This window comes from Schistocerca nitens, chromosome 4 (assembly GCF_023898315.1).
Source record: "Schistocerca nitens isolate TAMUIC-IGC-003100 chromosome 4, iqSchNite1.1, whole genome shotgun sequence".
In the NCBI taxonomy this organism is placed as follows: domain Eukaryota; kingdom Metazoa; phylum Arthropoda; class Insecta; order Orthoptera; family Acrididae; genus Schistocerca; species Schistocerca nitens.
In genome coordinates, this window is record NC_064617.1 from 185,728,899 (window position 1) to 185,756,654 (window position 27,756).

Sequence of the window (27,756 nt, forward strand, 5' to 3'; positions counted from 1 at the left end):
ATTTGTACTCAGTGATTCATGTGAAAAAGTTTCCGACGTGATTATGGCCGCACGACGGAAGTTAACAGACTTTGAACGATGAATGGTAGTTGGAGCTAGATGCATGGGACATGCCACATATGAAATCCTTAGGAAATTCAGTATTCCGAGATCTACAGTGTCAAGGGTGTGTCAAGAATACCAGATTTCAGGCATTGCCTCTCACCATGGACAACGCAGAGGCCGACGGCCTACACTTAACTGACGAGAACTGCGGCGTTTAAGTAGAGTTGTAAATGCTAACAGCCAAGCAACACTGCGTGAAAAACCATAGAAATCAATGTGGAAGATGCGACTAACGTATCCGTTAGGAGAGTAACACGAAATTTGGCGCTAGTGGGCTATGGCAGCAGAGGACCGAAGTGAGTGCTGTGCCGAACCCAAGACGTCGCCTGCAGCGCCTCTCCTGGGCTCATGACTGTGTCTATCTGAATCTAGACGACTGGAAAACGGTGGCTTGGTCAGATGAGTCCCGATTTAAGTTGGTAAGAGCTGATGGTAGGGTTCAAGTGTGTTGCAGACCGCACGAAGCCATGAACGCAAGTTGTCAACAAAACACTGTGCAAGCTGGTGGTGGCTCCATAATGGTATGTGCTGTGTTTACATGGATGGGCTGGGTTTTCTTGTCCAACTTAACCGATTATTGACTGGAAATGGCTATGTTCCGCTACCTGGAGACCATTTGCAGGCATTCGTGGACTTCATGTTACCAAACAACGATGGAATTTTTATGGATGACAATGCGACCTGTCACTGGGCACAATTGTTCACAGTTAGTTTGAAGGACATTCTGCACGGTTCATACGAATGATTCGGCCACCAGATCGCCCGACGTAAATCCCATCGAACATTAATAGGACATAATCGAGAGATAACGTCGTAATCAAAATCCTGCGCCGGCAACATTTTCGCAGTTATGGACAGCTATAGTGGCAGCATGTTTAAGTATTTCTGCTGGAGACTTCCAACAACTTGTTGAGTTCATACCACGTCGAGTTGCTGCACCAAGCCGGGTAAAAAGATGATGATGATGATGCCGGGAATCGAACCCGGCCGGGAAAAAGGAGGTCCGAATCGATACGAGGAGAAATCCCATGACTTTTGTTACCTCAGTGTTGAGTGCCACAGCTCAGAGCGATCAGCTCCACCGTTGAAATGTGGAAGGAGGTTAGCGTACCGAAAGAAGAGATTGCAATCATGTACTGAACTGCGTGTTTTTCGGTACTGGAATGCCACAGGTTAAAACAAAGTCCTACGGCCACAGGGCGCAGCTTTCAAACACGATTTAATGCTCCAAAAGGACTCCATGCAAAAACCATTCGTAGGCTCTTCGCTAAATTCCAACTGACAGGCAGCGTGGCTGATGATCTAGCGGAAAATGTGGGCCCTAGGCAAACTATACTTACTCCTGAAAATGTTGCCACGCTTTCTGGAATTATTCGGCAAAATACAAGGAAGTCAGTTAGAAGAATTGCAACAGAGACTGGCTTGAAGCGTTGCAGCACACACAAAATAGTGAGACAGAGCTTGTACATGTTTCCATTCAAAATCTAAAACCGTCAGGCCATACCCGTACAAGCTGTGCGTCAGAGGGCTGACTCTCCAAACCAGATTCTCACAGTGATTGATAATGAAGGATTTGAGGTCCACAGATGAAATACACTTAGACCTGGATGGAGTCCTGAGTAAACTAAACTGACGATTTTGAGGTACTAAAAATCACCATTTGGCTTAAAGCGAAACCACTTTATACTCCCAAAGTTAATGTTTGGGCTGCGGTATGCAGCAGTGGTATTCGTGGACAAACCGGATGAAAAATAAATTAAAATAATTGGTATGCGTCGAAATTATAAAAGAAGTAAAAAATGCTACGGTTAACCACATGGATAGGTGTACAATCTAGGATTGAAGGCATGCTTATATCAATGATGACACTGTAGAGTATTGTAATAACAATGGGTCTAGATGTAGGTATTGTTGTAGTTAGCTCGATTTTAACGACTCTTCCGAGGCAGCCGGTAATGTAGTAATATAAGCTGAAAGTTAATCACTTTAATTACACTCCTTTTATTTTATATTACTTCATTATACTTTCATCGTTGAGTTTTATTTATACATTATACATGAAAAATAGTTGATTTTAAGGTACTTTATCACTGTATATATACTACTGTTTTGTCAGTCTCCGTAGCGTAGCGAGGGTCCCGGCTTCGATTCCGGTCAGGGGACTGGGTGTTGTGTGTCCTTCATCATCATTTTCACCATCATTGACCCGCAAGTCGCCGAAGTAGCGTCAACTAAAAAGGACTTGCCATACGGCGGCCGAATTCCCCCTTGGGGCCTCCCGGCCAACAATGCCATACGATCATTTCCATTTCACTACTGTTTTAATGGTACGGTGGCAACGAATCGCCAGCACCGATTCAGCCTCAGTTTGTGGATGGGGAATATCGACGACCGCCTCGTGGGACCAGTCACCTCTCCACAACACGTCACTAGTGGCGCACATCTGCACGTCCTGTGTGTGACTCAGGCTCCCCTACCGAGAGATGTGGCTTTCGTGGCATGGCGGATAATGTAGGTAATACATGATTGTGCTACAGCTAACACTACTACAGACAGAACGTTCCCACATGCCTAGTGTATCCTTATGTGTGCCTTTAATCATTTAAGCCTAGGCTCTCAAAGGTCTTTTGTCTCTGCCTTCAAGTTTGTGTACCTGTCTCGGAACGCATTTCTGGTGATGTGACCATATGACCGCTTTCGTTCTTTAACCTCTCAGGAATCGTTTCCCGCAGTTTGCTGCCATCTAGCAAAATCACCCTGTATAATACAAAGCATTGTATGTTATCATGGCTATTGAATTTGTACGCCCCTTTTCAAAATCTCCAGATAACAGGTCCAAAACTTGTGGAAATAAATTAAATTGCACTGATATCTGATTACTGACGCAACCATCCACAGTTTTTGACTATTCAGATTGGTAATATTACATAGATGTTTTGGTCAACGACATGCCGTCTGGTCCACAGTGCTCAAGAATATTTGAGTATTTAGTGCAATTTTTTCAGTTGTTTCGTTAATAAAAAATACGCTAAAGTGCGGTGGTCCATTGATCGTGACCGAGCCAAATATCTCACGAAATAAGCGTCAAAGGAAAAAAAAACTACAAAGACGAAACTTGTCTAGCTTGAAGGGGGACACCAGATGGCGCTAGATGGTGCTGCCATACGTCAAACGGATATCAACTGCGTTTTTTTAAATATGAACCCCCAATTTTTATTACATATTCGTGTAGTACGTAAAGAAATATGAATGTTTTAGTTGGACCACTTTTTTCGCTTCGTTTGATGCTTATTTCGTGAGATATTTGGCCCGGTCACTATCAATGGACTACCATATATATATATATATATATATATATATATATATATATATATAGTTGTTCACGTGCATATCTTCCAGTAGATGGTGGTTGGTTTTGTTGTGGTCCGTGTCGTTTTGTAGCACCAGCCCGAAAATCGCATGGACCACAGCGAAACGAACAATCGTCTCCTGGAACATATGTAAGTGAAGACAATTATTTTGCATCATATATATAGTGCAAGCACTTTAGCGTGTTTTTATTAATGAAACAACTGATAAAGTGGCACTAAATACTCAAATATTCGTGTGCACTGTGGAGCAGACGACATCCTGTTGACCAAAACATCTATGTAAAGAAAAGTACTAGCCATCTACAGATGGGCGTGGTAGATCGAAACCGGTATGGCAGTAAAATAAAACATTCAAAAAGTATTTGTGGCAGGCTCCATCATTCAGCAACTATCGTTAACGGCCGCGGGGTTCTCAAGATCCAACATGGATGAAATAACACTGAACATATTTCTGCATAATCCCTGTAGTTTTTCGTGTATTTCGTCTTCTTCTTTTTCTTCTTCTTCTTCTTCTTCTTCTGCTTTTACGTCTCATTGGACAACGTCAATCATTTTCGGTCATCTCCTTCAGTAGGTTTTCTTTCCGCTTTGCTCAGTATCTTTTCATTCCTTCTGATGTTTCTTGTCGTTCTTCATCTGTAAATATTTTTATTGTTAGTCGTTTGTTTTTGGTTTAAATCTTTCGTTTATGTTTTCGGTTTCTTTAAATTTTCTGTTTTGTTTTGCAAGTCTCCCAAGGTTAATTCTAGGTCTTTCATATCTTCTCTGATTTCGTTTTTCAATGCTACTTGTTGCTTCACTTTCCAAAGTTTCTCTATAATTTTTCTAGATAATCTGGTTTCTTGTGTCATTGTACTGTGTTTTTAAAATGTATTAAGATTTTTTTCTTTACACTTACTTAATGGAGCTCCCGTGCTATGTCCAAAATCCAGTAGAGCCACCATCGCAACAGCTTGTTGACCGTTTCTTTAAGCGACTGAAAAACTCCGCCACACCGCTGAGGGTGTTAGGGACAGATAGCCCATAAAGGATCAAAGCGGTACCCCGTTTCGTCGACGCGGCAGCAATTTGCCTTTCGGCGCGGCGTCGAGAAATTCCTGCGACACCTGGATTCCCAGAAAGCGGCTTTACCGATTCCGGAGGGGTAGGAGTCCGCGCTACATGCGAACCTTTTTATATTTATGATTTTTGTGTGTAAAGTGTTGGAGGGAAGAGCGCGTTTCTGGGAAGAGCGGCGGCGCGCGGGCAGCATGGTGATGGCGGCGCGCCGGCGCATGCTAATAGCCCTGCCGGCGCGGGCAGCGCTAGGCAGCGAGGGCTCGCATTGTTCCCACGAGCGTGTGTGGCCGGCCCCCTCCCTCCCCGATTAATGGCCGGCCGCTGTGACGGGGCTTTGAACCCGGGCCGCCACCCCCGCGCCCGACCTGCATGCGCTATGGGCCCCATCTCCGCCGCCGCTGCCCGCTGTCTGCGTGCGCGCTGCATTTGTACTCCCCGAGCAGCCGTACGGCGTGCGACGTAGCCTACGTGGCGTACCAGCTTCATTTCCGCCCTCAGACCTCTTCTCCTATTCCTTTCGCGAGTTCGGCTCCCGAAGTCCTATGTCGAATTTCTCTAATTTACGAACTGCATCTACCAGGTGCTTATAAATAAAGTGCAGCTACTCACAGAGTTCCATTGTGGGATGTAATTATCGTGTGACAGCAAAATTTGGTACATATGCTAATGAATTAACGTGGAACCGATTTATGCTGGAAAAAAAATTAGTTCTAATTTGGCCACCAGATGCAAATGTGGTGCTGTACAGCATCTAGTCGACGTCTCTGATTCTCATATTGAACATATTGTGTAAGTGGAGATGTAAATAAAATGTAAATGTCCTGTGACTAGGGCCTTCCGCCGGGTAGACCGTCCGCCGGGTGCAAGTCTTTCGATTGGACGCCACTTCGGCGACTTGCGCGTCGATGGGGATGAAATGATGATGATTAGTACAACACAACACCCAGTCCCTGAGCGGAGAATTTCGCCGACCCAGCCGGGAATCGAACCCGGGCCCTTAGGATTGACTTTCTGTCGCACTGACTAATAATGTCAACATAATGGCTTGCGTATTGTACCAGGGACCTAGGAACGACGGAGAGGCTTCGTCCTGTCGTAGCCCTCAGTGGTTCACAACCCCACAGCAGGCCACAGCAGTCCACTCACCCTACCGCCGCCCCACACCGAACTCAGGGTTATTGTGCGGTTCGACCCCCAATGGACCCCGCCGGGAACGACTCATAGCAGACGAGTGTAACCCCCAAATGATTGCGTGGTAGAATAACTATTGTGTACGGGTACGTGGAAACGTGTTTGCGCAGCAATCGCCGGCATAGCGTAACTGTGGCGGAATAAGGGGAACCTGCCCGCATTCGCCGAGGCATATGGAAAACCGCCTTAAAAACCATCCACAGCCTGGCCGGCACACCGGATTCGACACTAATCCGCCCGGCGGTTTCGTGCCGGGGACCGGCATGCCTTCCCGCTCGGAAGCAGCGCGTTAGACGGCGCGGCTATCCGGACAGGCAAGATAATGGCTATCTCACTTGTTAGACTATTTCGACCCACGTCCCGTTCCCAATCAGTTACATATAGAAATGTTTCTATGTGTCTTCCTTGCATTCACAGCGCCAGATTTGCACGTGGTCGCCAAAATTTGAACTGATTTTTTTCCAGCGCAAATCTGTTCCGCATTAACCATTTAGAACATCCACCAAGTTTCGCTGCCATACGCTGATTACAACCCACGTTGTATCTCTGTGACTAGCTACACTTTAATTACGAGGTGCATTCAGTAAGTAATGAAACATATATTTTTTCTGAAAGCAGTTTGGTTTTATTCAGGATTCCGATACATCACATTATTCCCCACTCTTTTGGCTGCAAAACCCTATTTTTCAACATAATCACCGTTCAACGCGACGGCCTTACGCCACCTTACTGGGAAGGCCTGTATGCCCGCAAGGTATCACTCTCCTGCTCGATTTCGGAGCCAAAGTCTTGCTTCTTCAATAATTTCTTCATCATCCACGTACTGCTTCCCGCAGAGTGCATCCTTCATTGGGCCGAATGAGTGGAAGGTCCGAGATCCGCGCTGTAGGTGTATGAGGAAGAGCGTCCACTGAAGTTTTATCGGCTCCTCCTGGGTGCACAGACTTGAGTGAAACCTTGCGCTGTCGTGGAGAAAGAGAAATTGGTTCACGTTTCTGTGGGGACGAACAGGCTTAAATCGCTACTTCAGTTTCCTGAACGTAGCGCAATACACTTCAGTGTTGATCGTTGCACCATGAGGAAGGACATTTGATTGTTATCAGCCGATCATCATGAGTGAGAGTGTCCGCACGTCCCAACATTGCAGGTGTCACAGCCGTATGTGGCCGGCCGGCAGGCGGGATACCGGATGGGAAACGAGAAACGCCGTCCAACAGAGCCACGCGCGAACAAAGCAGTGTCCTACCGACATTGCTCGGAACTTGTTCACTGATGCACAGAGCGACGCTGTTTGTCGTCCACATCGGCCACGCTGCGCCGAACCTCTTTTCTTGGTTTTGTGCGGTTCGGCGCAGTGCGGCCCGTATGGACGCGCCTCTACGCTTTGGCGATTACTAACCGAAGGGGAGTGGCGGTTGACTTTTAATGTAAACAAACTTAACTAACTGCGCGTAAATAGACAGAAATATCGATTACTGTATGATTTCAGGATTGCAGAGAATCACTGGGAGCTGTTACATCCACAAAATATCTAGCAGTATGCGTACGGGCGACACAAAACTAATTGCAGGTAAGGCAGATGACAGAATGAGATTCATGGGTAGGATCCTCAAGAAAACGTCCACTCAGAAAGGAGGTGTCTTACACAACACTCATCCGACTAATACTTGAATATTGTTCATAAATCTGGCATCCGCACTTGACAGGAGTGATAGACGAACTACAAAAGATCCAAAGAAGAGCAGCGCGTTTCTCTACAAGTTCATTTAGTAATTCCGAAAACATCACGGAGATGCTCAGCCAAGTCCAGTGGCAGACGCTGAGTAGCAATTGCAACCTACGTCCTCAATTATGTGCTGGGAGTATTCCAGTTTCTGTCTTCATCTACAGTTTTTATCCTCTGCAGCTTCCTCGAGTACAATGGAAAATATTTCCTGATGCCTTAACAGATGCCCTGTCATCCTGTCCCTTCTTCTTGTCAGTATTTTGCATACAATCCTTTCCTCGCCAAGTCATCAGAGGACCTCCTCATTCCTCAGCTGATCAGTCCACCTAATTTTCAACATCCTTCTGCGGCATCACATCTCAAATGCTTCCATTCTGTTCACTCCTGCTTCCCCACGGTCCACGTTTCGCTACCTTACAATGCTGTACTTCAAGCATCGAGTATCAGAAGTTTCTTCCTGCAATTAAGGCCTTGCTATCTAAGGAAAAGTCCTCCCCGATAGCTGAGTGGTCAGCGCGGCGGTCTGTCAAGCCAAGGGGCGCGGATTCGATTCGCGGCTGGGTCGGAGATTTTCTCCGCTCAGGGACTGTTTGTTGTGTTGCCCTCATTATCGTTTCATCATCGCCAGTGGAAGACAACGGGAAACCACCACTGGAATCACTTCCGTAGACGCTCATGCGGTGGACCACTCTGTCGAGGCTTCCCCCATGACAAGAGCTGCCGTAAGACAGAACACAAAGTAAGATATTTAACTCCCTAACGTAATAAAACTGATTATGGTGAGCTAAATGTGCTAACCGATCTTGGGTCATATGGATTGAACGATACCGCATCGAAGACATAAAAAGCAAAAATCCACTACTACTTAATTATGCGAAAATGTTTAAATTTCAACGCTTGTAAGTACTTAATTTAATTATGACGATAATTATGGACGTCTCAAAAAAGATAGACAGTTAGACAATTAATTATATTTTATTTCTGAAATGTATGTTCCAAGGATTGTTTTGCATAAATAGATCTATAAATGACAGTAATTTCTTTGCTATATGTGGTTAGAGGTAAATCTTTGTTGTTTTGTGCAGTTGGTCGTACGAGTTTGAAGTGCGAGGATAGAGAACGAGTTATGTGTGTTTTATTGATTTTTACTGTGAACTGAAATGAATTAATGCACAACGAGCCATCAATACATAACAAAGAAGAGCAAAAAAGAGCCCCCATCCACCCCCCCCCCCCCCCCCCCCCCCCCCGCGCCCCCATTCCGAGACTGCTTATTTACGCCAGTCGTTCATCTGCAGCGGACGTATTGTCACCGTCAGACAAGCAGTGCCCTCCTCAGCAGCCTTCATTTTCGTAATTTCGCTTCAGAAATGATTACAACAACGAAAGGGGAGCCTTGTTCTCTCAATTATGGCTATCTATGCCAGGTGCACAGACAATGTTATGAGTATACGCACTGTTCTTGTGTGAATTCCGAACGTAGTAAGTGTCGAGACCGTTTAAAAATTGAATGTGACAGAATTATAATTGAACGGCAACATTCTTACCCACCTGGCAAAGCAGATGTGCGGATTAAGAAAACAATGCATAACTGCTGGAAAAGCGTCCTTCAATAAAAGGCAGTGACTGCTTTCGAGATTTTGGAAGAGGCATTTCAAGTTTTGAAAGATGAAGGTTTAGATTTCGTCGCAAATATGTCAAACTCCGAGAACTCGAAGATTGCATTGTGTAAAGCAACAAAGAAAGCTATTAGGACGACCCATTCGGTGATTCGCCAAAGTGTAGACATTTTTAATTAAATGCAGGTAAAAGTTTTTCGAAAATTGACGATGGGTCTGTTCCTGACGAAAGGGCCCTGGTGTACTGCTGTGAAGAAGCGGAAAAAATCGTGTGTGCAAGTGAAATCTGTCTTATGGAAGAGACATTTCACAGTTGTTCGTAACAGTTCAAATAACTGTACACCATACACGTTGATATCGGAAGCACAGAAGAAGAGACGAACGTATTTCCTATTTTATTTGCTTTGCTCCGAGACGAAAGTCAAAATACATATTATGAGAGATTTTTTCTGGGCTGGAAAATAAGACACATGGCTGGTCACCGAAAAGTGCAGAGCTAGGCTTTGAAATGCCTACAATGAAAGCTATGAAAACAGAGTTCCCCGAACATCCCATTCCTATTGAAGTTTTCATTTTACCAATGTTAGACGATGATCAAGTCGCAGGGTTATGGTCTTTGGTGTGACGTCATAAGCGAGTGACTGCGTGTGAGATCGCTCTCCAAGTTTTTATATATTTTTAGGTTTCAGATACATATTTTAACGGTTTTTGTGATAATATTTACTATATAAGTGACTTATTAGTGGTTTCTTCATTCACCTCTGCGTTTCTTGTGTTGTGACCTGATATTTGTGAGTGTTTCGTATCGAGCAACGTAACCTTTTACCTGTGTTTACATTCCGCGCTGACCAGTTGCAGCTGTAGCGGCGCATCGAAAGCTAAGTACTAATTAATTATTTGTGTATAGTGGTTTATGTAGGAACTTTAGTAGTCTTCAACCGGAGTTTTTTGTGTTTTGTGGTGAAATAATTTCAGAAGAACCTTTTAGGAACTGTTTTCAGCTTCGTTACTGTACCATTAGACGTTTGATTCTCTTTCTGTATTAGTCTTTTGTTATATTCACATTTGTTGTTTATTAATACTGTTAATAATAGTAGTTACTTGTAGAGTAAGTTTGTGATTATTGTAGTCAGGTTTTTAACATCTTCTTATTGTAGTAGCCGAACTTAATAAAAGTAAAATTTTACCATCAGTGAGAAGTGTGGGCTTTGCCGTAGGTTCGTGAGTAGTGGATTGCGGTGTGAGACTTTTTCGAAGTATTTTCACTGGCGGGAATGCAGTGGGGAAGCCAGTTGGCATTCTGGTGAGATCCTCTCCTGGAACTGCAGGTTATGTAGCAAGAGTAAGTTGATAGAGGAGCAGGAGCGTAAGATCTGTGCCCTTCAGGTGCAGTTGAAAAACGCACAGGAGGAGCTAGATAGGATGAGGAGGGAGAAGGGGGTTGGGGAATGGGAGCTGGCTGTTGGCAAGAGATCTGCTAGGAGAAGATTATTTTCAGATAGTTTTACTATTGGTGTTTACAATAGATATGACCAACTGTCAGAGTCTAGTGGAGAGGAATCTCTAGTAGCTGTAGATGTAGGAAGTATGCAGCAGACCTCAGTAGTTACGGTGGCTAGAACAGTTGCAAAGTTGAAGAGGAGGAAGAAGGTTCTGCTGTTAGGTAGTTCTCATGACAGAGGTGTAGGCCAGCAGTTGCAGGAAGTGCTGGGGAGTGAGTACCAGGTCACCAGCATTGTGAAGCCTACTGCAGGATTGGCTCAGGTGACTGTTAACATAGAGGGGTTATGTAGGGATTTTACTAAAGAGGATCAGGTAGTGATTGTGGATGGGGCTGGTAATAGTATTGATAGGGATGGGGAGTATGACATAGATGGTGACCTGGAAAAGATAGCCACTCAGACTGGCAACAGGAATGTGCATTTCTTGGAACTGTTTCAGCGTCACGATCGGCCTCATCTTAATACAGCCGTCAGGCGTAATAACATGAGACTTGGGGGTGCGCTGATGACAGAAAGCATGGGTCACATTACAGTGGTGTCGGTGGAATCTATCAGCAGGACGGGTTTCACTAGACATGGCCTGCACCTCAACAGGTATGGGAAGGGGAGGTTGGCAAAGCTTATAGGTGACAGCATAGGTGGGGTGGGTGGGATCACTCATGGGAAAATTCCTGCAGTAGTGGGTGTTAGAGCTGCATCTTTCTTAGATTGAAGTCAGCTGATAGGTATTCCTGCTTAAGGGAAGTCTCTCTAACAAAGGAACCACTTTTGACAAAGCTTAGGTATCCGAGTAATGAGGGAATTAGTATATTTCATCAAAATATACAAGGTATTAGAGATAAAGTTAGTGAACTGCTTATAGATGTTGACTCTGAAATTATTGGTATATCTGAACACTTCTTAAATAAGGAGATAATTCAGAGGCTTCCTTTACCAGGATACAGGTTGGCTGGCAGCTTTTCGAGGAGCTCTTTGCGGTGTGGGGGAGTAGCCATGTATGTGAAATACGGCATCCCATTTGAGTCAATTGATGTTTCAAAGTACTGCATTGAAAAGGTGTTTGAATGTTGTGCAGGTGTGGTTAAATTTAACGGAGCTAAACTTCTAACTGTTGTTATTTATAGATCCCCAGACTCCGATTTCACAACATTTTTGCTAAAGCTAGAGGAAGTTCTTGGTTCACTTTATAGGAAATACAAAAAGTTATTTATATGTGGTGACTTCAATATTAATTGTATAAGTGATTGTGCAAGGAAGAGGATGCTGGTAGACCTCCTTAATTCATATAATCTTATGCAAACCGTATTCTTTCCAACGAGAGTGCAAGGGGACAGTAGAACAACCATAGACAACATTTTTGTTCATTCCTCATTACTAGAAGGGCATTCTGTTAGTAAAAAGGTGAATGACCTTTCAGATCATGATGCACAAATTTTAACTCTAAAAGATTTTTGTGCTGCAACACGTGTTAAATATAGTCATCAGCTGTTTAGGAAAGCTGATCCAGTTGCTGTAGAGACCTTTGTAAACCTTATCAAGGAACAAGAGTGGCAAAATGTTTATAGCGCTGATACAGTAGACGATAAATATAATGCTTTTCTCAAGACTTTTCTCGTGCTCTTTGAAAGTTGCTTTCCGTTAGAACGTTCAAAACAGGGTACTAGCACAAACAGGCAGCCTGGGTGGCTGACTAGAGGGATAAGAATATCTTGTAGAACAAAGTGGCAATTATATCAAAACGTTAGGAAATCAAAATGCAGCAGCCCATTACAAACAGTATTGTAAGGCGCTTAAAAATGTTATTAGGAAGGCAAAAAGTATGTGGTATGCAGATAGAACAGCTAAGTCTCAGGATAAAATTAAAACCATATGGTCAGTCGTAAAGGAAGTGGCTGGTCTGCAGAGACAGGTCGAGGATATAGAATCAGTGCGTAGTGGGAATGTCCGTGTTACTGATAAGTCTCATATACGTACAGTATTTAATAATCACTTTCTGAATATAGCAGGTGAACTAAATAGAAACCTAGTCCCAACAGGGAATCATATAGCACTCTTAGAAAAAAGTGTTCCGAGACTGTTACCTGAAATGCTCCTCCATCATACTGACACGAGGGAGATTGAGTTAATAATTAAATCACTAAAGACCAAGAACACTCGTGGATATGACGGGGTATCTAGCAGAATACTGAAGTATTGTTCTATGTATGTTAGCCCAGTACTTAGCCATATCTGTAACTTTTCCTTTAGAAGTGGTCGGTTTCCTGACCGATTAAAGTACTCGGTAGTGAAGCCACTTTATAAAAAGGGAGACATTGATAATGTTGACAATTTTAGACCTCTTTCTATGCTATCTGTGTTTGCTAAAGTTATCGAGAAGGTTGTATATACAAGGTTACTGGAGCATTTAAATTCACATAATTTGCTGTCAAATGTTCAGTTTGGTTTTAGAAATGGTTTAACAACTGAAAATGCTATATTCTCTTTTCTCTGTGAGGTTTTGGACGGATTAAATAAAAGGTTGCGAACGCTAGGTGTTTTCTTTGATTTAACGAAGGCTTTTGACTGTGTTGACCACAAAATATTACTGCAGAAGTTGGACCATTATGGAGTAAGGGGAGTAGCTTACAATTGGTTCGCCTCTTACTTTAGGAACAGAAAGCAGAAGGTAATTCTCCGCAATATTGAGAGTGGTAGTGATGTTCAGTCCCAATGGGGCACTGTTAAGTGGGGCGTTCCCCAAGGGTCGGTGCTGGGGCCACTGCTGTTTCTTATTTATATAAATGATATGCCTTCTAGTATTACAGATGATCCAAAAATATTTCTGTTTGCTGATGACACCAGCTTGATAGTGAAGGATCTTGTGTGTAATATTGAAACAGTATCAAATAATATAGTTCATGAAATAAGTTCGTGGCTTGTGGCAAATAATTGGATGCTAAATCACAGTAAGACTCAGTTTTTACAGTTTCTAACTCACAATTCAACAAGAACCGATATTTTGATCAGACAGAATGGGCATATTATATGCGAGACGGAACAGTTGAAGTTCCTAGGCGTTCGGATAGATAGTAAGCTCTTGTGGAAAGCCCATGTCCAGGATCTTGTTCAGAAACTAAATGCTGCTTTATTTACCATTAGAACAGTATCTGAAATAAGTGACACTTCAACACGAAAAGTAGTCTACTTCACATATTTTCATACGCTTATGTCGTATGGTATAATTTTTTGGGGTAATTCTTCTGATTCAAAAAGGGTATTTTTGGCTCAAAACTGGGCTGTTCGAGCTATATGTGGTGTAAGTTCGAGAACCTCTTGTCGACCCCTATTCAATAGTCTGGGAATTCTGACTTTGCCCTCACAGTATATATTTTCTTTAATGTCGTTTGTTGTTAGCAATATTAGCCTATTCCCAAGAGTTAGCAGCTTTCACTCTGTCAATACTAGGCAGAAATCCAGTCTGCATGTGGAATGCACTTCCTTGACTCTTGTGCAGAAAGGAGTGCAGTATTCTGCTGCATACATTTTCAATAAAAAGGTAAAAATGAAAATAATAATCAAAAACATTTAAACATGCTTGGGTGCTGTGTCCTAAGCCTGGATAATATGTAAAGGAATCCTCTTATACAAAACATTCGGTAGAGCCTGTTGCGACTTCCTTCGACGGTCGGAAAACCCATGGCTATAATATTAGTGGTCGGAAACACCATGCTGACGTCACAGGTCGCAAAGCCCACGGTCGGGAAGGCCATGGCACCAGTTCCACGGGATGCAGTTTTCATATATCCAGTTTCCATTTAATGTGTAAACTAAATAGGATTCTAAAGTAGTGAGACTTACCCTGACACTTCTAGCCATTACAAGTAGAGTATGAATCTTCCACATTTCTAGCGACTCGAGGTGGCTAAACGTCTGAAAAAAAAACCTGAATCATCCTCAGCTGACGATAGCGAGACGAGCGCCAACAGGTAGCAAGAGTAGATAGGATTCATTTGAAGCGCCGACTGCCAGGTACACTCTAGAGCAGTGGTCGCCATACTGCGGCCTGTGGACCACATGTTGTCCCAGTCAAGCATTAGTGTGGCCCACGGTTTGCAGCCGTATTTTATAATGAGGCAGTAAACCAACGATTATGTAAGGAACTAAACTCCCATATATAAAGTAGTTTCAACGTCTGATTACTTTACAAAATAATTAATGCGTTGAGTACTTGCCGCTGACCATGTAAGCGAGAAAAAGTTTCGAAACTGAATGGGTGAAATTTTTTGTATGTATTCTTGAGATCCCGTTCGTGAACAACGTTGAAAATTGTCTTGATATCTTTAACCGTTTCCGTGATACGCGGTTTCGAAGTTATCCTCCTTGTACAAGTAAAATACGCACGTAAAATCCGGTGTAAAGTAAGCTAATTTTATTTAAAGGTCAGTGACGTCATTGCAAAAACACGTGTCAATGAAAACGCTGTAAAAACGAAATGTCAATGAAAACAATTAGAAATTAAATTCCTGTAAAACATCGTGGAAATTAACTGTCAATAAATTATTTTATCGGCTTGTAAGTCATTATTATTACTGAATTATTTGTGTTAATTGCCAACAACATACACTTTTTAACAATATTCTCGTTCATAGTGCACTGGTGTTTGAAGCCGTGTCTGTCCTTAAAATACAAACAAAAGTACAGAATTTCTGCGGCAGTTAACTACAACGCATTTCGATGTTTACTCCCCAATCTTCGGATGGAACCAAAACGCATTGATTTACATTCAGTCTACTGGCAACAAGAAATTATCGTGGGTGGACGAACATGTTTTGATTCATCTTGAAGTTTTATCCACATTGAAAAGTTTATCCATATTACGACCCAAACTTCCCTTGTTGCTACCAGTATACACAGCAGTCACCATTGTTTACTGTTTTTTGAGAAAAAATAAAAACGAATATTTTCAGCAACAAAAATTTGTGGTAAGTTCTGTAAGTAGGCTGTTTAGGTTTTTATGTTGGTAACGTCACGTAGCGCTCTGTATGAACATCACTGGCTGTGCTGTGTGCAGTCTGTGGCTGGTTGGCATTGTTGAAATATTCGCTATTGTAGTGTTGGGCAGTTGGGTGTGAACAGCGCGTAGAGTTGGGCAGTTGGAGGTGAGCCGCCAGCAGTGGTGGATGTGGGGAGAGAGATGGCAGAATTTTAAGAGCGGACGATCTGGACGAGTGTCCGCCAGAAAAACGAAATTTGTAAGTGTTGTGTACATAGTTCCGCCTAGTCAGCGCGTACACAACTTTCCCACTAGAGCGCGCCCCGCTAAGCACAACAGCGCAGGCGCAGCGCTCGTCCGTCTCCACACTACAAGATGGCGCGATGCCTTAGAGACGGACCAAATTCTGCTTCCGCCGATCCGCGTATTAATATGTAACGCAGCCAATGAGATTGCTGCTAACGTAGAACCTTATCTCCTCGCGGATCACACTCGCGCAGTGATACCTGAACGCTCGAGGTATTATAACGAGTGTGCACACCTCCGATTAGTCAGTCAGCATTAGTCTGCACCAGTCTATAGTCAAGTTTCAGTCTGCGCCTAATAAGATTATCATATTCCTGTACATAGCCATGGAGAGAAATGTATATACACTTTGTCAAGTATCAGAGATATGTGAGAATAAGAGTAACGTACCAAGACCAAAGGAACTTCAGATTGGCAATTGTAAACAGCATCCAGAATCAAGTTGCGTAATGTCTATGCTTTTTATTATTTTAATAAATGTGTGTGAAAATTAATCAAGTTCTGTTTAAAGTTGGTCACCGTCAATCTGCTACTCTAGCGTGCAAGTGGCATTTCTATCGTCTGACCTAACGGCAGAAGATAAACACGCCACGATAAGACCACGAGACATATTGCTGATACTCGCCTACTTCGTTAGAGCGACAAGTCAAATAATCCGATGGTGTGTGTACCTAAGGTCTTACAGTACGCACACCACAGTAAGACTGGGTGTCATGAACTTATATATATATATATATATATATATATATATATATATATATATATATATTATGACTTTTGAACACTATTAAGATAAATACATTGTTTGTTCCCTTTCAAAATCTTTCATTTGCTAACTGCCCATCAGTAGTTAGTGCCTTCAGTAGTTAGAATCATTTATTTAGCTGGCAGTATTGGCGCTCGCTGTATTGCAGTAGTTCGAGTAACGAAGATTTTTGTGAGGTAAGTGATTCATGAAAGGTATAGGTTATTGTTAGTCAGGGCCATTGTTTTGTAGTGATTATTGAAATTCAGATTGAGTTGCGCTAAAAATATTGTGTGTCAGTTTAGTGTTGATCAGAATAAGTAAAGAGACAAATGTCTGAGTACGTTCAGTTTTGCTCAGCTGTTTGAAAATCAAATATCGTGAGGGGTTTACCTGCACAGTAATTCATAAATTTTTCTAAGGGGAGGTTTCAGTTCCTATGGATCCAAACTGCTGATGTCATCGGTCCCTCGGCTTACGTACTACCTATTCTAACTTAAACTAAGTTACGCTGAGGACAACACACACACCCATGCCCGAGGGAGGGCTCGAAACTCCAACAGGGGGAGCCGCGGGTGATTATTTTCAACAGACCGTAAGACGAGTGGTACTTCGCAAACGTACTTTAAATAGCTTATAATTAGAGTGTGGCACTGAAGATGTTGAGGATTAGTTTTAATTTTTTGGTAGTTTTTATAGATATATTATTTTTACAGCAAAAATTAAAGCCGGCAAGGGCTATTTGAAGTTAGTCAGAGGCAACTTCAAGTGGACGCGACACAGATGACGATGTCCTTGTCTACCGATAAAATGGCGGACGGGAATTCAGGTTGCTTCAAACATGGCGCACGTGTAACCACTCTACGAAATTTGAACTCGTTGGCTAATACCCTCATGGGCCGAGCATTCCACGATGTCCTCGGGTGCCACGCTGCTGAATAATCACTTAAATCAAAAGGACGTCTTCATAAGGAGCCGCAGCGGACGTCGTCCAGGCGGCAGGACAAAAGGGCCGGGCTCGCCGCTTCCCTTCGCCTGTCCCTGTCGCTGCAGCTGAGCCGCTACAGCCAGCCGCAGCCATTGTCGGACTGCTGGGCCATTGAATGACGCCCGTGAATGAAACCGCGTGCTCGCGAGTATCGCCACCGCCGCGGCCGCCGATAAAGATATGTAAACAAGTACCGAGAAGGCGACCCGCCGTGCCGGAAGGACAGCATCCGCAGCGGCAACAAAGACGTCTTGCCGCCTCCTCACTGCCTCTGCCTGTGCGGTATTTCGACGCTAAAGATGCTTTTAATTTCCTCGCCGGTGAGCTCTCGGATGACAATGGCGTGCTACTCATTTTGAATATTAACTGCCTTCTACCTGGAATTGCTTATACGTACATATGGCTCGTATTGGAAGAGTGTCTGTATTCCTGACGAAGACACCGGGCAGAACAATTTGTGAGGTCCCTGACCGGACACCTCGGCCGAATGTTTAACATTCTTGATTTATTAAGATGTGTGGAAGTGCCTCAGGGCGGATTTGGTGCAGGCAAAGCAGAAGGTTCGAAAGAAGTTGTTCTGTTTACAGCCCAGAGAGTGTGCAACGTCCAGAGCATCTCCAGCGACTTCTTCTGGACTTCCTGACTCGCTGTCCAAGTCCTTTAGGAGTGTAAGCCTGCCCTGCCTGCTTAAGCAAGAGAAATTGTGAAGATGCTCTTACACTCCTCATCCCAGTTGATTCGTAGGCAAAGCCAGCTATCTCAGCCGGCCGCGATGGCAGAGCGTTTCTAGACGCTCTCAGTCCGGAACCGCGCGACTGCTACGGTCACAGGTTCGAATCCTGCCTCGGGCATGGATGTGTGTGATGTCCTTAGGTTAGTTAGGTTTAAGTAGTTCTAAGTTCTAGGGGACTGATGACTGTAGATGTTAAGTCCCATAGTGCTCAGAGCCATTTGAACCAGCTATCTCAATACCTACTGTGGGGACTCCCCTTCGGGAGGAGGATACTATTCGGCATTCTCTCCTCCCCTCCCCCCCCCCCTCCTCTCACTCCACCGCCTTGATAGCAATGATTTAGGTTTCTTTGATGTTCCTAAATCGTCTAAGGCAGGGGTGACAAATCTTTTAGCTTACCTGGCTCGCACTGGAAGAAGCGAGTGTGTATGGACCTCACATAACATACTTAATACTACTAACAATAAACGATGAGAAAAGGGAGAGAGACCGAGTGAGGTGGCGCAGTGATTAGCACATTGGACTCGCATTCGGGAGGACGACGGTTCAAACCCGCGTCCGGTCATCCTGATTTAGGTTTTCCGTGATTTCCGTAAATCGCTGCGAGCCGCTGTGGTCAGGAGGTTCTAGGCTCTTCAGTCCGAAATCACGCAGCTGCTACGGACGCAGGTTCGAATCCTGCCTCGGGCGTGGATGTGTGATATGTCCTTAGGTTAGTGAGGTTCAAGTAGATCTAAGTCTAGGCGACTGATGACCTCAGATTTTAAGTCCCATAGTGCTTAGAGCCATTTGAACCTAAATCGCTTCAGACAAATGCCGGGATGGTTCCTATGAAATGGCACGTCAGACTCTCTTCCTCCATCCTTCCCTAATCCGATGGAACCGATGACCTCGCTCTTTGGTCTGCTCTCCCAAATCAACCAACTAACGGAGAGAGAGAGAGAGAGGGAGAGAGAAAGAGAGAGAGAGAGAGAGAGAGAATATTATCGTGTGCCGATTGATTTTGAGACTGAAAATATTCAGTTTATCATAACCTTATATAAAAGTAATTTTATGGATATTTTTTCTGGTCGTGTGATACATGCTCACTTCGGCCACATTGATACCTTCTTTGGCCCCATGCAGGCCACGGCTGGCATATCAGTGGTTTGCAATCAAAATTTGGAGCCTGGTACTTCGCAAAAGTGCTGGCAGCAACATGTACACCTGCACGTCGTCGATGCGTCAAGCAACACACAAACTCAACATTCGCTGACACGAATCTTTTATGTGACCTGACGAGTCACAATTTTGTGTTTTATCATATGATACAAAACGTCGAGTGCATCGACAGGACAATGTGGCTGTTACCCCACAGCATGTGTAGGGTGTAGTTCAGGCCGGAGGTGGTCCTCTGATTTCTGGGGGTTTTGTTCCGCACATTGACTTGGATCCAGTTACTCAGGTTACGGTGAAGAAAGACGAGAATGTTTATTTCGGCTAAGCACTGCCGTTTCCTGTATATGTTCATGATGAGTGTTTTGCGGACAAATGGTTCAAATGGCTCTAAGCACTATGGGACATCTGAGGTCATCAGCCCCCTAGATTTAGAACTACTTAAACCTAACTAACCTAAGGACATCACACATATCCATGCTCGAGGCAGGATTCGAACCTGCGACCGTAGCAGCAGCGCGGTTGCGGACTGAAACGCCTAGAACCGCTCGGCCACCGCGGCCAACTTTTTCGGACACTTCCGTCTTTTGCTGTAACAGAACATCCATGTTCACAGGCTTGCACTCGCACCTTCGTTGTCTGCCTGACAGACAGCGCACGGTACTCAGACTATTTTGAACAGCCAGTGTAACGCAACAATCAACATTCCCGCTGTTTCATAGCTCTACATTGTCTAACTGGATCTGGCATACCTGACCGAATGGAGGCCATTATTAACGTCAGCGGTTTTAGACGGTGTCAGGGTACAGACATCGATACAGTTGCCACATATCTCATCTCTGCCGGACCGCGCCCAAGTGCGCAGTGATGTTTCAACATCACAATGTAGCAGCCCATTGACGCCTGTCTAGTCTGGACGAGCCTGCTGTGATGATCGTAGGCGAGCACGATGTGCGCAGATGCGCATCGGAGAGTGACAAGCAACCGGGGAAAGTAATAGTTCCCGGTTCAAGGAAAGAAGATACGATATTTCACGACGATCGAGCGGAAGCTGTAAAGCAGTGGCTAATTCGGAGTGAAGTTATTTATTCATAGCAACGTTTCTATTACGTAAAAGCATAATAAATTCACTGTTTATTATAAACTGTTTCTGATTGCAAGAGACCTTTTCACAAAGTTTACACGCTGCTGAATTGGTTGTGGGGAGGAGTGAGAATATGACTTTGATGTTGGGCGTGTCATACAGGCATACGACTAGAGACGCTATTACTGAGACTATTATTGTGATATGTGCACCTTGGGAACAGAGCCGTTCGCTAATGCTGTCATAATCAAGAGTCCGATACCAAACTAAAACGACACGAAACGAGATACAATGAACAAATTTGATGTATAGAACTAACACTTAATCCAAATACAGTGTGGATGCCTTACAACGGTATTAGCTTTACACTGTTTGATCTAAAGTATCCGGACGCCTGTTAGTGGGATGTGTCCACCATTCGCCTTTACGACGGCTTGGATTCTGTTGCGTCCGACTTCCTGTGGAGGAATAACGTGGCATCCTTCCTCAGGAACTGAAACCAGAGTTGAAAACGATGTTGGACACTGGACGTGGAGCGAAGTTGACAATCTAAATTATCCAAATGTTATACTATAGGGTCACGTCAGGACTCTGGGCGGGAACGTTATTGTCCATCAACCATCGCCTTACAGATGCTGCTTTATCACAGGGTGGATTGCCTTGCGGGTGCAGACAACCTCTGTCTCCGAAGTGTTTCTTTACCGTACGCAGTACACAATTCACTAAGATATCATAACACCCTTCCGCAATTATCGTTTTCCTAAGCGCCATAAGGGGACCAGACCCTAATCACGAGAAACAACTCCATACTGTAACACCATCACCACCTCCGTACTTCATTGTTGGCACCACACATGACGACAGGTAACGTTTCCCGGAATTAACCAAACCCAATCCTTCCATCCGATAGCCAAAATCTACTGTCCAGTGGTATTGCTCCTTACAGCACCTTAAGCGTTGCTTGCCATTGACGATTTTATAGAGATGGGACCCCTCCACGCCTGCAGCAACATGGTGATCAAACCAAAAGTTCTACTGTCCCCTCCGTGAACATGTTAGTTGTCTAGTCAGTGGATCACAGGATGCTGGGCTATGATGTTATCCGTGCGTGTGGGTAACGGTCCATTAGGTGATAGATTGTGGACGAAACGCGAATGAGGTTAGCGATTTGAAGAGCAGAGGGAAAAAAGTGCCAAGGCTCGTGCCGAGGGAAGAAAGCCTCTGCAACAGTGGGATGGGTAGTAAGAGCAGTAGTGGCTTACTAGCTGCGATAGTTCACGCAAGGTTGGGTTGGTTAGTGTGGGTATCATGCACCGATACCGTGGTAGGCGATGACGATGCATCCCGGTAGGCTGAAGCCGCTGCATTCCTGGAACAGTCAAGATCGTCATATATTAGTGAGAGATCGGCCATAGATCATCTCACTGTGTGGGGGGTGGGTATAGCTTGTCTGCATGTAATGTACGGTAAGGCTTCCCTGCGTGGTTCCGGTTTTTCGGCAGGTGTATTCCAACTGGGTATCTAGTAATGGTGGCTGATAAACAGGGGCTCACCTGTGCCTTTGTGTTTGCGTGTTCTTGGTCATAGATGTTAGGTCCTTGCAAGTATGTTTTTTTGGTCTAATATGTTTCCATCTATGGTTGTCGTCGTAGTTCCCCATATTCAGAATGACCGGGTTCTGCGAATGTCTGGAGTTTTTGTATAGTCTTGTGGCGAGTTTGTGGATTACCTCCGTGAGAACTCAAGTCGCTATTCCCGGTGAAGAACCGCGATGCGTGTGTATCGTGGAGCATTGCTTATGATTTTGAGTACTTTGTTTTGTATGACCTGCAGACGGCGCAGGTCATACACACAAGTTTGGAAGGTAGGAGACGAGATACTGGTAGAAGTAAAGCTGTGAGGATGGGTCGTGGGTCGTGCTTAGGTAGCTCAGATGGTAGAGCACTTTCCCGCGAAAGGCAAAGGTCCCGAGTTCGAGTCTCGGTCCGGCACACAGTTTTAATCTGCCAGGAAGTTTCAACCTTCGTAGTTGTGGACGCTGTCTGGCAGCGGCGAAAGTTTCGGGTGTGATGTTGAACGCTCTGATTGGAGGAAACCAACTATAACGCGTGAAGTGTCAACAATCAAGTAATTTTAATCGGCCTATAGTTCACGTTCGAAGTTACTGAGTTCTTCTGCTTCTCCATCTCTACTGGCAACACAATGGCCCGTCCCCACCTTCTTTTATACTGCCAAATCCGCGACTCAACTATAGCAGACTAAAATAGTAAACACTGGAATGGTTGAGTGTCGCAGTGAGATAAGCCGTAATTGTGTGTGCTTCCCTTTGTGCACCCTGCCAGCAGCGTGGGCTGTCTGGCGAGGAAGCCTCGCTGCCTCGTGGGCAGCGGCGCCGGGCCGTCGCGACGCCGGGGCAGGCCCAGGGGCAGCCCTGGCCGCGGTCTCGTCAGGCGACAAATGAGAACAAATTAAGTAAACAGCGGCTGCGGTGGCGGGGGCGGACGGCGAAAGGCGAGCGCAGCAGAGATAAGAGCCCGGCCGGCGACTGGCTGGCTCCACCTCGTCGCTCCGCCCGTCCACATTAGGCGCCGCTCGAAGAAGCCACGCTGCGGCGATAGAACGACTTAACCACAGAGGTGACTCGACTGTCTCTCAGCGAATCTAATAATACTATAATAAACTCGCTGGTCGTGTACGGAGTAATCGTGTAGCTGAGGAGAATGCCTGCGTTAGAGGGAGGCAGGGAACTGGGAAAGAGACTTCATCCCCTTAAGTTCTCCTTGTTGCATATGGTCGGTTTTACCGGCCGCCTGAAAAATATTGTCTAAGTTCACTTTAATCTTAACCGTGTTGTGCTTTGTTGCTCACCCACTGTCTTTGCAACATCAAGGCAGAAGAACATTAGACTCCTTGCAAAAAAATAAAAAAAGTGAAGGGGGAGGAGGAAACGAAGTGAAACTTCATGAATTGAGAGGGTATGTGATGTTATTTCAGTGATCAAAAAATCGATCCGAATGTGTAAATAACTTGGTAGTATGAACCCACTTATCAGTATTGCCATATCACGTATCACTCCACAGGCGTTAAGTTGGCAATAGAGTTAAAAGTTTCCGTTAGCCACCGATAGCAGTCGCGCAGAATCTGGCAGACCCAGTGGTGCGTGCCTGCTGAACCACACCTCCAGCGACTCTGGACTACGAGCGCACTCTGCCGCTGTGATATAGGACAGCTGTTGGCAGCCACTCAACCCATTTGCACTTGGATCCTCATCGCTATGACACCATCATTCACTTTCATACTTGCTATTGTATGAGCTGGATGCTGCACTATATGTAATGAGTCTTCATACTCTGGAGAAATAGATAGTTAATAATTTCTGCTCTTGTCCAGCGTTCCTATGACGACAATAGCCACACCACTTTGTAGCCCAGCTCTCCTTACCGTTGTGTACGAAGTCATACACAACAATCATTATGTTCCATCACGTCGGCCGGTGTGGCCTTGCGGTTCTAGGCGCTTCAGTCTGGAACCACGTGACCGCTACGGTCGCAGGTTCGAATCCTGCCTCGGGCATGGATGTGTGTGATGTCCTTAGGTTAGTTAGGTTTAAGTAGTTCTAAGTTCTTGGCGACTGATGACCACAGATGTTAAGTCCCATAGTGCTCAGAGCCATTTGAACCTTTTTTTTTTTTTTTTGTTTTTTGTTCCATCACTTCTGCTGTAGATGAAGCACTGGTTCGTTTCAGAGGTGTGTCATACAGTCGTTGTATCCTCTCCTGAGGCAAACAGTCCCACCACTCTTGTAACTGCTCCTTAATATCACGCGTATTGGCACTGGGACGAAATCGGCATCTGAACTGGTCCCATGCATGTTCTGTCGGCGACGGATCTGGGAATCTTGCTGGCCACAGGAGAACCTCAACTTCGCATAGACAGTTCATAGAGACAGGTAAAATTTGTGGACAAACATTGTCCTGTTTAAAAATTGCATCACGAAACTGTCACCTGTGACTCGACACTTGAGGGCTCAGGATGTCCGTGACGTACCAATGTGTTATCAGAGATCCCTCAGTAACTACCAACCATGACCTAAAGTCAAACCCAGTGGTCCCACAGACCAAGATGCCCAGACAGCCCGCTGTGCCTCTCCAGAACAATGAGACAGTGGGACCTCTCTTTAGGTCACCATCATATTCACTGACAATAGTCATCCATGGTCGTGCAGAACCGCGATTCTTCGCTGAACACAATGCAACGCCATTCATCAGCAGTTCACGCTTTTCGGTCATGGCACAACTCCAAATGCATCCGTTTCTGTTTTGATGTCAAATGGCTGCCTATGCATGGCAGGTAATTTCTCAGTCTGCCTGCTGCTAATCAGCAACAAGTGGTGTAGGATGATACAGAATCTTGCATGAAATCCATTACTTGCTCCCTAATGGCAGGCGCAGACTGGCTGGCTGATTTGGTGGAAGAGACCAAACAGCGAGGTCATCGGTCTCATGGGATTAGGGAAGGATGGGGAAGGAAGTCGCCTGTGCCATTTGAAGGAAACCATTCCGGCATTTGCCTGAAGCGATTTAGAGAAATCACGGAAAACCTAAATCAGGATGGCCGGACGCGGGATTTAACCGTCGTCCTCCCGAATGCGATTCCAGTGTGCTAACCACTGCACCACCTCGCTCGGTCGCAGGTGCAAAGGTAAAGGGATTGCGACATGCTAGGTACGTAATAAGGCGATTCCCGCTTGTAGTAGTCACACGTGGTCCAGAGGAAACTTGACGTGTATGCTTGTCCTCAGTTTTCATGCAGTTTAACACAGGGCCAATTTCACATCTGAATGCCTCAAAAATCTGGATATTACACGATACTACCGTTCAACCATATAGAGACCGACAATGAAATCCCTTTCAAACTCTGACAGGTGCTGCTAACTTTCTCTCACACAGGTAACTGGCATCTCCGTGTTCTTCACAGCGATTATTCATCATCTGACGCTGACCACGCCTGCTATATACCATACCAGGATTCGTAAGAACAGTAAACACGAGCAACATTAATGCACTCTGATGGGTATTCTACCTCTCACAGAGGATTGCTACTCATATCCTTTACATACTCGCCAGTGGTGTGAACGTGCGCAAAGTTACGTATCCGACCACGTTTTCTGGGTGCTTCACATTTTGTCACAGCCAGTGTATTAAAGTTAAATGTGCACACAGGCAACACATTCCCATTGCAAGCAAGAAACCTACAAGAAGAACATCCTCCCAACAGGATGTTTCAATTGGTTAAAACTAAACTTGATCTGTGACGAAGTAATTCGTTTTAACAGTTGTGTAAGCTATGTAGGATATTACTGATATAAGTACAGATATTTGTTTATATGTGGTACCTTATATGTACACACATTATTGTGTCAGTTATTTTTCTCTGTGTCGAACAGTCTTCCTATGTCACAAACTTCACTACCTTATGTTTCCTGCATAGTCCTAACTGCATCACAGAGTGAACTACGTCTGTCAGTATAGACCATCCGTCTTTCATCAACATGTCGACACTTTAACGCCTTGACCTGCTGTCCAGAGGAAAAAAAGCATTAATGACTTGCTCTTGACACATGTAATTGGAGGTACTAACCAACATAAAGACATACAATTTGTAAATGCTATATTTATTAGTTTGTAAACGACATAAATACTGATGTAATGTTATTGAGTACACCGTCGTCAATTACCGATAGAAATATCAGCACTTATACTCCTTACTCCATGTACAACAGAAACTGCTAGCGTTTACATGAAAGCGAAAAATTTGATCGTTGTTATTCCGAAAGTATTTACTCCCCTGGTCCAAAGCAAGTCACAATGAACTCTGCACTCATTCCCACATTTATGTCGTGGGACTTAACTTCTGAGGTCATCAGTCCCCTAGAACTTAGAACTACTTAAGCCTAACTAACCTAAGGACATCATTTATATCAGCATTGAACAGTACAGATGCTTGACAAGTACGCTGACCAATATTCTGGCCGTGACTCCAACATTACGACACTGGTTAAAGATATGCAAGTGTCCCAAAGCTTTCAGATAATAATTATACAGATTAAAATAGTTCTAAGCTATTTTGACGTATATACTGAAAGGTCAAGAAACATCACACAGCACGAGATCCTGAATGAGTAATGTGTGTGACACACATGTTTGTGAACTAATTATGTTTCCTTTGAACATACCAAATTTCCCATAGAATATCACCTATGAAATCTTCTCGGGGTGTCAGCCGAGCGATAGCATTATCTTGAAGCAAAGTTTGAACGAGTTTTCTGCGTGTCTTCAGACGAAATGCCAGGTTCTGTTGGGTTGTGAAATCTTACTGCCAAAAAACTTTAGCTCTGGATTATCTTGTAAGGTGTAGCCCCCTCGGCTGTTAGTTCACATGTTCCCTAGGATCCAATACCAGTGATCTTTCTTCGTGCCTACCATATCTAATGATATCTGAAATACACTAAAGCGTTACCATCTCAGCTGTTTATGAGCTTATTTTCTTATTTGGTACTCTAGTCAGAGACTACAGTCCGGTCGAATTATTGATCATACTGACAAAACCTGTTATTGCGATTGTCTGCAGACATGCTAGTTATAGCCGGCCAGAGTGGCCGAGCGGTTCTAGTCTGGAACTCCGACTCCTACTTCGGGCATGGATGTGTGTGATGTCCTTAGGTTAGTTAGGTTTAAGTAGTTCTAAGTTCTAGGGGACTGATGACCTCAGAAGTTAAGTCCCATAGTGTTCAGAACCATTTGAGCCATGCTAGTTATAGCTTAGATGTTCTACTTGTGAACAGGCTTCAGATATTTAGCTGCGCCTACCCTACAGCACAGTAGATGCACACAGTGGAACCCCCACTACTACCATTGCCTCCTCCCCTACCATATCGTCTGCACAGGTACGAGCAAAGTTATTTCGTATTCAGTCTACCAAATTTACATAACTGAAGATAATAGTCATATACATAGGTGCAGCAATACTGAGCCATTGCTATGGAGATGTATATTAAATCATGCTAAGATCAAAAATGTTTCAAATGGCTCTGAGCACTATGGGACTTAACTTCTGAGGTCATCAGTCCCGTAGAACTTAGAACTACTTAAACCTAACTAACCTAAGGACATCACACACATCCATGTCCGAAGCAGGATT

The 27,756-nt window shown here is 44.4% G+C and overlaps 1 protein-coding gene across 1 annotated transcript in view; it reads left to right on the top strand.

Annotated features, from left to right (window-relative positions):
• Positions 1-23,141, top strand: part of LOC126252195 (ESX-1 secretion-associated protein EspB-like) — a 36,884-nt gene extending 13,743 nt beyond the window's left edge. The window contains exons 2-3 of the mRNA XM_049953066.1: positions 4,677-4,980; positions 22,902-23,141. Of these exons, the coding sequence (XP_049809023.1) occupies positions 4,677-4,980; positions 22,902-23,141 (544 nt within the window). The remainder of the gene's footprint in view (positions 1-4,676; positions 4,981-22,901) is intronic.
• The last annotated feature ends 4,615 nt before the right edge of the window (positions 23,142-27,756 follow it).